General features: G+C 42.2%; 1 protein-coding gene across 1 annotated transcript in view; it reads left to right on the forward strand.

Moving 5' to 3' along the window:
- Positions 1–424: 424 nt before the first annotated feature.
- CTU2 (cytosolic thiouridylase subunit 2) overlaps positions 425–13985 on the forward strand; it is a 94511-nt gene continuing 80950 nt past the window's right edge. The window contains exons 1-3 of the mRNA XM_069217105.1: positions 425–586; positions 3505–3579; positions 12317–12395. Coding sequence (XP_069073206.1) covers positions 519–586; positions 3505–3579; positions 12317–12395 — 222 coding nt within the window. The 5' untranslated portion in view covers positions 425–518. The remainder of the gene's footprint in view (positions 587–3504; positions 3580–12316; positions 12396–13985) is intronic.

Raw genomic sequence — 13985 nt, forward strand, 5'->3', positions numbered from 1 at the left:
GCAAATTCCTCAAAATGCCACTCAGTTTTAGAGATATTGACGGTGCATCTAATTTACCCAATATCATAAACTCATCGAAGACAGTCACTCAGGGGTACATTCAGAATGGTGTTCTAGACTGAATGAAAGACAGTAATTGAAGTGAAGAAAACATATGTATCCTGTTACTAATCTTTTCATTAACAAGCGACAAAGTTTCTGCTCATCTTTTTTTTGCAAAATTAAGTAGTATTGTAAGCACGGATGTTTCTCTGTTATTATTTCGTACCTTAACACACGGAATAATGATGTTTCATTTTTTTTTAAATACATTACAGTGGTCTGTTTCCTGAAGAGCAATATTCAAACATGGCCGCCGCACTGACACTCATCATGGTGAAGGGAGCTGTGACGTTTAGCAGGAAGGAGGGTCAACCATGGTAGTCTGTCTTCCACCTCCCTGAGTTACTGAGCTAGTGTTGCTGGAAAAGTTGTGCTGTCAGAACAGGCAGGGGCTGACGGTTCGGTGCAGCGAAGCCATGTGCCAGGTGGAAGAGGAAGATGGCCAGTACTGCCAGGAGATGGAGGGAGGGCAGCACGGAGTGAGGTGAGGAGCAGGAGTGCGCTGTTGAAACGCATTCCGTGCGAATCTGACCCAGTTGTTAATTAAGCTCATTGCTGTGCGAACTGTGGGTGTCGGTAATATATTTTGTGACAGATTGCTGCTGCATAGCGAGAGGAGATTCACCATGTGTTGCCGTTATACAGAGTTGCAGCATATTAGTTCAGCGTTTGCGGTAGGCTTGCCGTGAAAGGTGGCTTTTACATATACATTGGGACTGCACGTGTGTTCATCTATTTGAGTGCTTTACTTGATAACCTTTAAAAGTGTTCTGCTGCATTTGCCTGCTTCTTTCATGTAGTTAGTATAGTACTGGGCTAGGGCTGATGTGATACGTTCTCAATGTGTTGCAGACAGGCACTTCAGTATTACAGGTATGTTGGGGGTTCTGCTTTCCTGCCATTTACTTCCCTGCCTGTGGATGGAACATTTGTTGTCAGCGGGTTCTTGGGAGCAGCAAGACGCTGAGGGGATCAGGTTGCATTTGCTTTTTTTTAGTTGTCATGTAGGTTTTCACCCGGCTCCCTAGAAACCAGTTACTTTTATAGAGGATTTGACATCAGTTGTAGGTTGCATAGCAAGAGATGAGTTTGTGCTAGGTTGTCAAGAGAAAAATCTTTGAAGGACCAGAAGGTTTGTTCTCTTTTCGGTTGACCTGGCATGTTGCTTCATTGCTGAGCAGGGTGATGGTAATGGCAGGGTGGATCTGTTCATTTTAGAGGTATGAGCGGTTTGCATGGGACGGTTGGTGATGTCAGTAAGACGTGGAGGTTGTTGCTATTGTAATGTGTTATGTGGGTGACACACTATATCATATTGAGTGTGGCATGGAGCTTGGAATGAGGGGCCTCTTTTTCTTAGTGTTTGAGTTGTTTGGGAGTTTTAAGTCACCAAAGTAGGTGTTGTGGACATGTCGGTGTATGAGGTGGAGACGAGGTATGAGAATTCATTCAAGAAGGCCTTGTCTAACTGGGACGTGCCTCCTTAAAGTGATAACTAGTACATGTGTAGTCTTGTAAGTTGGTGAAGTCCAAAAGAGAATGTCATTCCAGGGTTCATAAAAGAAGGTATGACCCACAAACAACTCTCAACAGTTTGAACTCTGCAGTGTATATGTTCAGTTTTGCACACTCTGAGGGAGTGGTGTTGTTTTATAAATTGTTTTAACAATGGCCATTGCTGTGCACTATAATTTAGGAGTACAGATTTTACAAGTTCCTTGTTTGACAGCTTTTCATGCTCTCACAGTTTTGCACACCGGCTGGACAAGGGTTCCTTTATGCAGACTAATTATATTCTCTTCTTTCCACAATGCATTATGGGAAATACCGTTCTGTTTGCTCACATTTCATTTACGTTTGCAGTACCATACTTGCTCTGTCTTGCTGGAAACCCCCAGTCAAGTGTGTCATGATTTATGCCTTCTTTTGAGGAATGCCTACAGGCTGCTTATATATTACTGCACTGAAATAGCAAGCACAGCTTGGTGCCTGATAAGAGCTCAGGCGAGCACTATAGAACATCCTACTGGCCCAGAAGGGCACTTTTAAAACATATTTGCATTGGTGTCTCACTGTTTTTGTGTTTCAGCAGTCCTTCCACAATGAGCTGTGGTAAATGCAGTTCAGTTGACTCATATTGAAGTTATTTCTGCAGTCAAATGCTCGCTCAATTAGTCATACTGGCAATCTCAGGCACATGCTCCTTTGTGTTTTCCATTCTTCAGAGAGGAATATTTGCTCCATTCGAGGGGCCTTATATTCTGCTTGTATATTAATATAGTCATAACTTTATTTTCAATTCTTCACCCAATAACTTGTAAATTCTGTAACCTGAACACTTCACAGAGATGACCATGATATGGTCTTGTGTAGTTTTCACTCAGGTGAAAACTGAAATGGTAGCTATGTTAGCCACAAGGCCCTGATTCAGAGACTTGAGAGAACACGGCCTGTTTGACTTTTTCCAGTCATGGACTGTGTTGTTGCACACAAGCAATAGCAACAGGCCTCATTTGCCATGCTTCTGGTAACAGCTCTTCGGTGTCTCCCATACTGTAGATCACCATATTTTTACAATCGCTGTGCAGCGTTCTTCCATCTGTTCGTATTAGTAGTGAAGCCCAGATCTACATGCACGTTGGTAGCAACCATCAAGAATTTTCTGACAAAATACCCCTCGTGTAGGAGTTAAGAAAGGGATAATTATTTGCAGGCTTCACCCTACTAATAAATGAAATACCCCATCTAACCTTTCACCACCCAGCTTGGTTTGTAGCCCAACTGTGGCGATTCACCAGGCATTGCCTACTTACTTGGTGCTCTGATCCCGAAGGCTCCATGACCTAATCATCCTAAGAAACATGTTGCAGAGATGTCCAGGGGCCAAATTGATCCCTGTGAATCCACTGGCTTGTGGCTCAATGGAGCCTAGCTCTTTAACTCTTCCAATTTTTTTTGTGTGTCCAAGAGTCCTGTCCCACATTTTGAGATCCCCCCTCTTGAACTAGGTCCCTCCAAAGGGCAGAACATCTCCTGAAGCCATGCTTGTGAACCCATAGTGGCAAGATGCCCTCAATGCTGTGTTTCCTGCACCAGATAATTTTCATTTTGATCTCTCACTGTTCCACATTAGTGTGTTCAACCAATACCTTAAATCATGCACTGCCGCTTTCACACTCAGCAGACACAAATCCTTTGACTTTAGTTTGAGTGATTTTAGCACCCCCTGACGGTGTGTCAAACACACAGCATAGACAGACTACCTTGCAGCAGCACTCACCAAATTAGTCATTTTAATGTGTAAATTTACCCGATACTGAAGGGTTCATAAGTGTTGTTTCTGATTCTTCATTTTGTCTGTAAAGCTTTTGTCCTAGCTTGTCTTTGTTTGTTTCTTTTCAGCCTGGCGCAAAAGTGTATGAAGTGTAAAGAAGGCTCTGCTGCTTTATTAATTCGAGCAGGCGATGCTTTTTGTAGGTAAGTTTGATGCAGCACAAACTGCTTTTTGTTACTTATATTGGGCTGGAGAAGTAGCTGCCCTGGCTCATACAACCTATTGAGTTTGACCATCAGAGTCTCAGGTACCCATATAGACCATGTATCTAGACATCCATGTTGTACATCTGCATGTACATAGCGCATGTTCTCTTTGTCACTATTCTTTAAGTCATCTGACTATTCCTCAAAGTTGTGAGTGGATAACAAATGGGACAGTTTTTTTTTTAATTCAAGGAGCTGAGCGCTGAATGGTGAGTTTTTGACTTCAAGGCACGAGTACCAAATTTTAGTTGCCTGACCCGGGCAAGTTTGTTTTTTGTTTGGAAATGGATGCTATGAGCTGGTAAGGTATCATTGGGATTTGTAATGCCCGTGGCACAGATATCTACATAACCTGTTTATCACAGGTTTGTATCCTGACAGGACTCAAAAGCCAAGTCTCCTCTCAAGCTCAGTCATGTAATTACTAGAGGGTTTTGATGTTGGTATAGGAAGATCACAGTGTTGGACAACTGGACAGCCTGTCATCTCAAAAGAAAGCAGTTCTCATCTGGAATTTAAGTTGGTGGGATAACAAAGGCCCCTGCCTTCTAATATGGGATTTCCCAGTGGACCAGAATTGTGTGATCACAACCACATATTATTTTCTCTGTGCACTTCACTTTATTTTCTACCCAAATTGGGACTAGCTACAATCACAACAGTGTTTATTTTATGTTTTGGTACTTCTATGATGTTTACACCAAAGTGCTTTACAAAAGCTAGCTGTGGTGGCAAAATGTGTTTTGCGATTTTGACTAGAGAAAATGAAGAAATGTATCCAGCTAGTGTACTGTTGTGACACATAACAAGGGGGACAAACAACATATTTCAAAAGAGCAGAATTAATTCTGAGCATTTGTCATTGCAAAACTGTAAACCTTACATCCCTCATTAAATAAGTCCTCCAGATAAAAATGAAGAACTATTCTACCAGTGTTAACCGTATAGGAATGACAGGATTCTTATTCTGTGCACAGCCACAGCAAATGGGGAAATTCGCAGATTAATTTGTGACAAAGATACAAGAGTTGTCCATGAAGTGTCATATTGGAGCAGTGACTGATGAATTTATACAGGAGCAACAGATAGTACAATTTAACAGTAAGAACATTCAAGAGAGTGTATGGGCAGCAGGACACCCATCATTGAAAGCTCTCTGAGACATTTACGAGTGGTTGAAGAATCTGATTATTTATTTCATGAGGGAGATAGGCGTCTGAGGGAAAAAAGGTGTCTGTAGTGGGAATAACCTATGATGATGCCAAAGTGTTATTGAAAGGGACCTTAGTGTCTAATGTGCAGCAAAATGGTACTGAGAGGAAGGAATGTGGTGCAAGAAAATGTGGGACTAGTAGGACTGGAAGGCAAGGAATCAAGGGGTTCCATCAATGTAGAAGCGTTTATTATGCTACATTGACAAATGCTATACAGTAAATAGAAAGTAAGTGTTGTCAAAAAGGACATTGCGTGTATGTGCAGCGAGAGTGGTAGTAGCAAAATTGCTGTCGTTTCAGAGGGAAAGGTTAAAGTCGGGAAGGTGTTGAGTGAAGGTGATGGTCACTGCGACAACCATGGAAAGTGTAGACCAAAGGTGGAATTTCTAGTAAGTGGGAAGAAGGTTGACATAGCGAATGATTCAGGGTCAATATACATCTTAATCCTTGAGTGTTTTCCAGAAAGAGTGGCTTGGAGCAAAATTGCCTTCATAAAGGCATTTGGCTAGGCTGGTATGAAAGAGGGGTACAAAAAAGTGTATGTATGCCAGTGTGTGTGTATGTAAATGTATTCACTGAAAGAAACAATGGTGAAAGTGAGATAATTAGATATGATAAAAAAATCAGTTTTTGTTTAAAAAAAAAGAAAAGAAAGAAATTTACTGACAGAAACAAAGGTTAAAGTGATGTTATAGTTAGGGGAATATGTCGGAGACAACATTAATGTTTTGAATTCGAAACACAGAAATTCACCAGTTTTATTTAGCAGAGCTAACTATAACTTGTGCCCTGCTATGCACTGCTTATGACCTCACATATTACATTGCTCATGACATGTTCTATGACATGATTTATTACATCATTGATGACATTATCCAATGAGTGTATTAGTTTGTTTTATTTTATAGTTTGCATAGGGGCGGGTAACTACCAAATTACATTTCTACCTAATTTTGTACAGCCTGTGTCCATCATAGTGCATCATAGGTGTGGATGTATTGAATATATTGTAAGTCTTTGTATTTAAGAGTAACTCTGTGTGCAGGTGACAGTTAATGATTTGTGTTCAGCATGCTCCACACAAGCTTTTTTGGTCTGGTGATCCCATACCCTGAGGCCGTGGGCTTTGTAAAAGAGGAGGGGGGCATGCTGCACCCCTCCCCAAGCCTTGCCAGGTCCAGGGGACCCCATCCACCAGGGCCATCTGTTTTTCTTTAAAAAGGAAGGAGGCTGTGTCCCCTTTTGACCCCAAAGACCCCATACCCCAGTGCTGTGCCTTATTTCTGAGGGGGGGGGGGGGTCCTGTGCCCCCCCCGAGCCTCATAGATATCAAACTATCTATCTATTTCCAGGAGTGTGGCATTCCTATAGCTCGACACCCATGACATATTGCTTGGAGTCAAGGGCAACAAGATTTCATGTTTATTTTGTCCCTGAAACAAGGTGGCCCAACCCCCTACAGCACAAATCCTTTGTCTACAGTACCACATTATGGATCAGGGTAGGGCACTGTCTGCAGTTAAGGTAACATTTGTGTCTGTATGTTAATGCTGTGTGAACCTGTATTGATGGTTCAGTAATGCAAAGCTTTTATTATTAGGGGGAGCACTCTAAGGAAATGTTGTAAACTTGGACTGCACAACTGACAGTGGTTCCTGTATAAAAATGTGTACACACACACACACACAAGTTTAACAATATGAGGCTACATATAGTGTTCCCAGTATGCTCTCTGTTTGGATGAAAATATTTGCAGAAGCTTGAAAGAAAGATTGGTGATTCTTTACTTTCCGAATGAAATGTTCAGGAAAAAATGCAGGTAGGGGAAAAAAACATTATGCTAAACTACTGTGAAATGTAGGTCCCATTTCTTTAACTCCTAGGGTGCCCAGTACGAGTTGGTCTGGTCCTCGCACACGGTTCCCGTGTACCGGGGACAAGACCAGCTGGTCCTGCACCTGGCCCACGGGGGAGCACTAGAGGTCACCTCCCATAGCGCTGGAAGCATTTATTTTATGCCATTTCTGCCCCCTTGGGGGCAGATCGGCCTATTTTTATTAGGCTGATCTGCCGCCAAAGGGGGCAAAAACCACTAGGCACCGGGGATTTTTTTTTTGGCACCAATTTCATGCAAGGGGAGCGACTCCTTAGGCAAGTGTCACTCCCCTTGGGGGGGGGGATTTATTATAGGCCATTTCTGCTCCCCTTGGGGGCAGATCGGCCTATTTCTATTAGGCCGTTCTGCCCCCGGTGGGGAAGAAACCACTTAGGCACCAGGGATTGGTGTGTGTGTGTTTTGTTTGGGGGGGAGCAGCCCCTTGGGCAAGGGTCGCTCCCCATGGGGGCACATTACTGTTGGCCATATCTTCCCCCCCCTTTGGGGGTAGATCGGCCTATTTTTGGAAGGCCTATCTGCCTCCAAGGGGGGCAGAAAGCCCACCAGAGACCAGGGAAGATTTTTTTTCAAAATAAGAGGGTGGGGGTATGGCCATACCCCCATCCCAAATAAATGGGGCCACAGTTGTTCAGCCCACCAGTGGGCAGATGGGGCAGTTACCCCCGATCCACATCCCGGGTTGGGGGGGCAGAAAGTCTACTAGATGCCAGGGAATAAAAAAAATAAAAAAATAGTGTGGTAGTGGCTACCAACCAATATGGCAATGGTTATGCCCCCAACCCAACTGAAGGGGTAACAGTCTTTCAGCTCCCCCCCGCACACTAAAACATCTTATCCCATGGCAAGTAAGAGGACATTTGATTATTTTGGGTTTTGGTTTTACATTTGGGCCATGAGAGCTTGGCTAACTCTCAAAATCGTCCCACTTGTAACAGTGAGGGCTGCACTTTTTAGACTTTGGGACGCTGCGATGTAGAAAAATCCTCAAGACCTAGACACATCTGAAAACTAAACATCCAGGGTGGTGTTCCTCACATGCACCCAGCACCAATTTCTTACCCACAATGCCTTGCAAACCTCCAACTTTGCTGGAAATCACACATTATTTCCACATTTTTGTGATGGAACCTTCCGTAATCTGCAGGAATCCACAAAATTCCTACCACCCAGCATTGTCTCATCTAAACCGATAAAAATGTTGTCCTACTTGTCAGCCTAAAAATGTTTTTTTTTCCAAACTGCCCTTTTGGACCCAATATGGTTCCCCCTCAATTTCAACATGTTTTTGACTCTTCCCTGTCGTAGGCACTTGGCCCACCTACAAAAGTAAGGTATTATTTTTACCGGGAGGCTGAGGGGAACGTTGGGTGGTAGGAAATTTGTCCCGGTGTGGTGATCCCACACAGAAATGTGGGGAAACAAATTGAGGTTTGCTGAGGATTCTGGGTAAGAAAACATTGGGGGATCCAAGTGAGTGACACCACCCTGGATTCCCTTCGGTGTCTAGTTTTCAGAAATGTTTTGGTTTGGTAGGTTTCCCTATACGGCTGCTGAGCCCAGGACCAAAAACACTGCTCGCCCCCCCCCCCCCCCCCCCCCCTGCAAAAACAGGTAGTTTAGTTTTTGATAACTTTGATGTGTCCACAAAGAGTTTTGGGGTATTTCCTTTCGCGGGCACTAGGCCTACCCACACAATTGAGGTACCATTTTTATTGGGAGACTTGGGGGAACGCTGGGTGGAAATTTGTGGCTCCTCTCAGATTCCAGAACTTTCTGTCACCGAAATGTGAGGAAAAAGTGTGTTTTTGGCCTAATTTTGAGGTTTGCAAAGGATTCTGAGTAACAGAACCTGGTGAGAGCCCCCCAAGTCACCCATCTTGGATTCCCCTAGGAGTCTAGTTTTCACAAATGCGTAGGTTTGGTAAATTTCCCTAGGTGCCGGCTGAGCTAGAAGCCAAAATCCACAGCTAGGCACTTTGCAAAAAAAAAAGGTCTGTTTTCTTTGGGAACATGTGATGTGTCCATGTTGTGTTTTGGGGCATTTCCTGTCATGGGCGCTATGCCTACCCACACAAGTGAGGTACCATTTATATTGGGAGACTTTGGGGAATGCTGGGTGGAAGGACATTTGTGGCTCCTCTCAGATTGCAGAACTTTCTGTCACCAAAATGTGAGGAAAAAGTGTTTGTTTAGCCAAACTTTTGAGGCTTGCAAAGGATTCTGGGTAACAGAACGTGGTGAGAGCCCCACAAGTCACCCCATCCTGGATTCCCCTAGGTGTCTAGTTTTAAAAAATGCACAGATTTGGTAGGTTTCCCTAGGTGCCGGCTGTGCTAGAGGCCAAAATTTACAGCTAGGCACTTTGCAAAAAACACGTCAGATTTCAATGTAAAAATGTGATGTGTACATGTTGCGTTTCCTGTTGCGAGCATTAGGCATACCCAGGTACCATATTTATTGGGAGACTTGGGGGAACACAGAATAGCAAAACAAGTGTTATTGCCCCTTGTCTTTCTCTACATTTTTTTCTTCCAAATGTAAGACTGTGTGTAAAAAAGACGTCTATTTGAGAAATGCCCTACAATTCACATGCTAGTATGGGCACCCCGGAATTCAGAGATGTGCAAATAACCACTGCTTCTCCATACCTTATCTTGTGCCCATTTTGGAAAACCAAAGGTTTTCTTGATACCTATTTTTCACTCATTATATTTCAGCAAATGAATTGCTGTATTCCCGGTATAGAATGAAAACCCATTACAAGGTGCAGCTCATTTATTGGCTCTTGGTACCTAGGGTTCTTGATGAACCTACAAATCCTATATATCCCCTCAACCAGAAGAGTCCAGCAGATGTAACGGTATATTGCTTTAAAAAATATGACATTGGAGGAAAAATATACAGAGTGAAACGTGAAGAAAAATGGCTGTTTTTTCCACCTAAATTTCAATTTGTTTTTATTTCAGCTGTTATTTTCTGCAGGAAAATATTGTAGGATCTACACAAATGACCCCTTGCTGAATTCAGAATTTTGTCTATGTTTTGGAAATGTTTAGTTTTCCGGGATCCAGCATTGGTTTCACACCCACTTTTGTCTGGAAGGAGGCTAAAAACACAAAAAATAGTAAAAATGGGGTATGTCCCAGTAAAATGCCAAAATAGTGTTTAAAAATGTGGTTTCCTGATTCCAGTCTGCCTGTTCCTGAAAGCCGGTGATTTTAGCACAGCACACCCTTTGTTGATGCCATTTTCATGGAAAAAGACCACAAGGCTTCCTCTGCAGCCCTTTTTTCCCATTAAAAAAAAAAAAAAAAAGTTTTTGCTGTATTTTCCTGGTCTCCTTCAGGGGAACCCACAAACTCTGGGTACCTCTAGAATCCCTAGGATGTTGGGGGGGGGGGGGGGGGGAAGGGATGCAAATTTGGCATGGGTAGCTTATGTGGACACAAAGTTATGAGGGCCTAAGCGCAAACTGCCACAAATAGCCAAAAAAACACCTGACACCTGAGGGGGAAAAGGCCTGGCAGCGAAGGGGTTAAAACATCATTCAATAAAATGTTTTGATGCATGTTACTAGTTCCCAAAAAATCATAATGGAAAAATCAGTGTAACCTGTTCCAACAAAATTATGAGAAACATGAAGGTAAATAAGCATTGGCAAAGCCAATCGGTCGGACATTGATGGTCAGCTTTTTGGCCTTCTCAGTGCGTGTCTTGTTTTGTTTGTTTTGACATGGTTTTTGTAAAACTTTATTGCTGTGGAAACTGCCGGACCTCACCATCATAACAAACATTGGCAAAAAGCAAAATTTTTGGTCTCAAAAAGCACACCTTGCAACTGTAGCTCAGGGCACTGAACAAAACTACTTTATTTGCTAATATTTTACTTGTGAAAGAGTAGAATGGTGTCATTCACAGTGAAGCCAGCTGATAGAGGGAGAGCTAGAATTTCAATACAATCAAAAGGGCTTAGATAACCAATTAGAGGCCGAATGGTTAAAGAAAATCACAGAAGTGCACATACAGTATTTGTCCTTGCATCAATGCAGATTTACAGCTCTCATGATTTCACAATAATTTACAGAAGTAGGCCAGGTAATTGTACATCTAGAAAATATTTGTGAACTGTATTTTAGCATGAGCAAATATGCATGTGCAGTTTTGCTCGTGCAAAAACCTGCTGAGCATTTACAATTTACACTTTCCTCCAACCACTTTTTCCCAACCGTGTAGGACATTTTACTTTTCCCCTTGTCAAGGTTAAATGTCCAACCTTTCTCTGTATCTGAATAGATTCAAGAAGACCTGGTAAAAACCCCTAAGACATGCAAGTATAGTAGAGGTTTGCACAGGCTCTAAAGGAAATTCCTACCTTAGGACTATTGTTACCCCTATCTCCTGCCTCGGAATGTAGATCTCTTGAATGGTGCCAACATAAGGACATTGCTAATACTCAAACCCTACTATAGTATGAGCCATTGCATAATAAGTCTATTATCAGAGCACTTATATAATGAGATTGCTGCCATAATTTGTTGCCGCACTACATGGCACCAAAGGGACAATGGGATTATTTTTACGGGACAAATAGATTTATGAAGTAACCTGTCCCATGGACAGGAAGAGATTTTATAAGATATTTCATACAATTCCACACCCATATATATGTGTGTGGGCTAGCACCAGTTTCTGAGAAAGATATAAAATGAGTAGTTTGTTTGTTTCGGAGGACCGTATCACAAGTTGTAGAATGGGTGTATCAATATAATTTGCATATCTTTATTAATCTTATAGCTATTCTAGTAATGACTGTACTATTTAGGAGATAATTTAGGATGGTAAAGTTGTATTTAAAGGGAAACTTTACTGATGCAAAATGCCAAATTGATGCAACACAAAATTAGGAAGATTTCAGTGATCGTGAGAGATGAAGTATAAGCTGTGCTGAAAGAAGAAATAACGGAAGGGATTGTAGAGCAAGTTGCAACTTTTGTTCCCCCTGTGGCTATAACAGAAAAGACTGATGGCAGACTAAGGTTTTGTGTTCTGTGCAGCCTGAACTGGAACAGTGTAGTGGATACTGATAAACGAGATGGTACTGCTCAATCAATGCGGATATTCATCCTGAAATACTTTTAGTTGAATCCTACCATGATTAACTTCGTTTTCATGGATAACGTCTTGTCAATACACAAATTCCTTGATGCCCGATGAGTTCCAGGACACCTGTGCCACTCTTGCTTTGCCCTTTCTAGTTTCACACCCTACCCCTCTCTATTGAATCATCGTATCCTCTTTGTACGGGACTGGGTTGCGCAATACCTGTGCTCTTTTTCCTCATTCCATCCCCTTGATTTCTCCTCCTTGACAAGCAGTGAAACAATTATTTGTCAAGGGGGACACTTTATGAGTACACTTTATTAAAAAAAGTCTCCACATTAAGAGGAAAATGAGATAGGCCTTGTTTAAAGTCAAGAGTTTTGTATGTTATTTGTGGTATCTCGGAGGTTCTGTGTGTCTGTAATGTTGGTACTGCTGTGTAATTGTCACTTCATGCTTTAAGGGACTGCTTTAAAGAATACTTTGTTCACAAGTTCCGTGCCATGCTGGGAAAGAACCGTCTCATCTTCCCTGGAGAAAAGGTAAGTCCCCTCGACAGTTTTTACAGAAGTGTTGCAGAACTATCCCTGTTTTACGTACATTTTACATTGGGTTTCCCTTCTTGTAGATTACAACCAAGGAGGCTGCTAGATAGCCATGTTCATTTTCTGTGATGTAGACTTTGGTCAGAGCCACACTGCTATATACAAAACCAGGAGTGATACCCGAGACAAACTGCCGAAGGGAGATTGGGCTGTGACAAAATTATAAACCATGCCACTGCAAGACTTTACTGTGATGAAATCGACATATTTCGTAATTCGACTGCCTCAGAATGGCTAGGAGGGTTCGTAAATTTATAAAACCCTCGTGTTCTGGGAGCTGATGTGTGGTTGTACCAGTTTGTGAATCAATGGGACTGCAGACTGAAATATGGGGTACCTAGATATCAGTTGACATGAGCTATCAACATCTAGATGTGAAGACCTTGGGTCTTTCTGTACCTTTTCCAGAAGCCATACCGAGTTTGAAAGGCCCAGATACGTTTTGCCATGTACATGATCTATCTGTCTGATGGAGGAAGGTTTGGCACTAGTGTACGATTTTCATCAGTCAACTCAATTGAAATTGTAGTAACTTGAATCCCTGTACAGTTTCCCAGAGCACCAAATTCTCCAGAGAAAGGCATGGAGTAATTTCATCACCCATTCTGCCAGAAGTAGATCCGCTTTGTATCCCTGTACTGTTCCCTTAAGCCATCTCATCTAGGGGATAAACCCTAGATATACTAGTTAATTTCTCTACAGCAATAGTAAGCAGTATGCCATCCTGATGTTTACTGAGAAAGCTCTGTGTACCTCTTCCGTTGCTGTTCATTAAACAGCCAGAGGGCTAAGAGTCAATAGCCTTTTACTAGTCCACTTTGTCATCCTGTTCTCAGGTAAACAGTGTGTGTCATCACAGTGGTGGTCTTTTCCACTGAATGAAACCATGACACTCGGGGCTGGAATCGTATTTACTGTATGACAAGCCCAGAGGTACATCACTAGATGTATAGGCCTTATTAATTCTGTACCCTCTGCCTATAGTAATTTCCAGGCTGACACCCGGATCACACTCCTAGCTCTAGCTTCCTTCACTTGCACAGCTGTGGTGGTAGCCTAGAGTGCTACAACAAAAAGTCTGAATAAATAGTATTTTTTTATTCTTCGATAAAATTATCATCACATACAGTAGTAACATAGTTACATTTGTTAAAACAAGACAAGTAAATACATTTCGTAATTTAAGAGAAGTGAACCAACACGCATAAAATTAAAGTATTTTACTTATGATTACACAGTATAAAAATCAGGCAGTCGATGCTTCATCTCAGTAATGTGAAGAGCTGGCTGCATTTTTTTATGAGAAAATAGACAAGATCTATGCAACTTTTGAAGATCAACCTCCTTTAGGGGAGAGCTCTTTTAAGAACTTTGATCCTTAGGAGAGACCATCGGTTATCTAGGCAGCTTCACGCTTCTTGAATCAGAAGTGGTAGAAAAAGCTATGTTACGGATGAGATCTGGTTCACTTTTGGGCCTTTTTTTTCCCCCCTCGGCTGGCCTCTATATAAAGTTTTTTCTTCAGAT

Source organism: Pleurodeles waltl, chromosome 12 (assembly GCF_031143425.1).
Source record: "Pleurodeles waltl isolate 20211129_DDA chromosome 12, aPleWal1.hap1.20221129, whole genome shotgun sequence".
Taxonomy (NCBI): Eukaryota; Metazoa; Chordata; class Amphibia; order Caudata; family Salamandridae; genus Pleurodeles; species Pleurodeles waltl.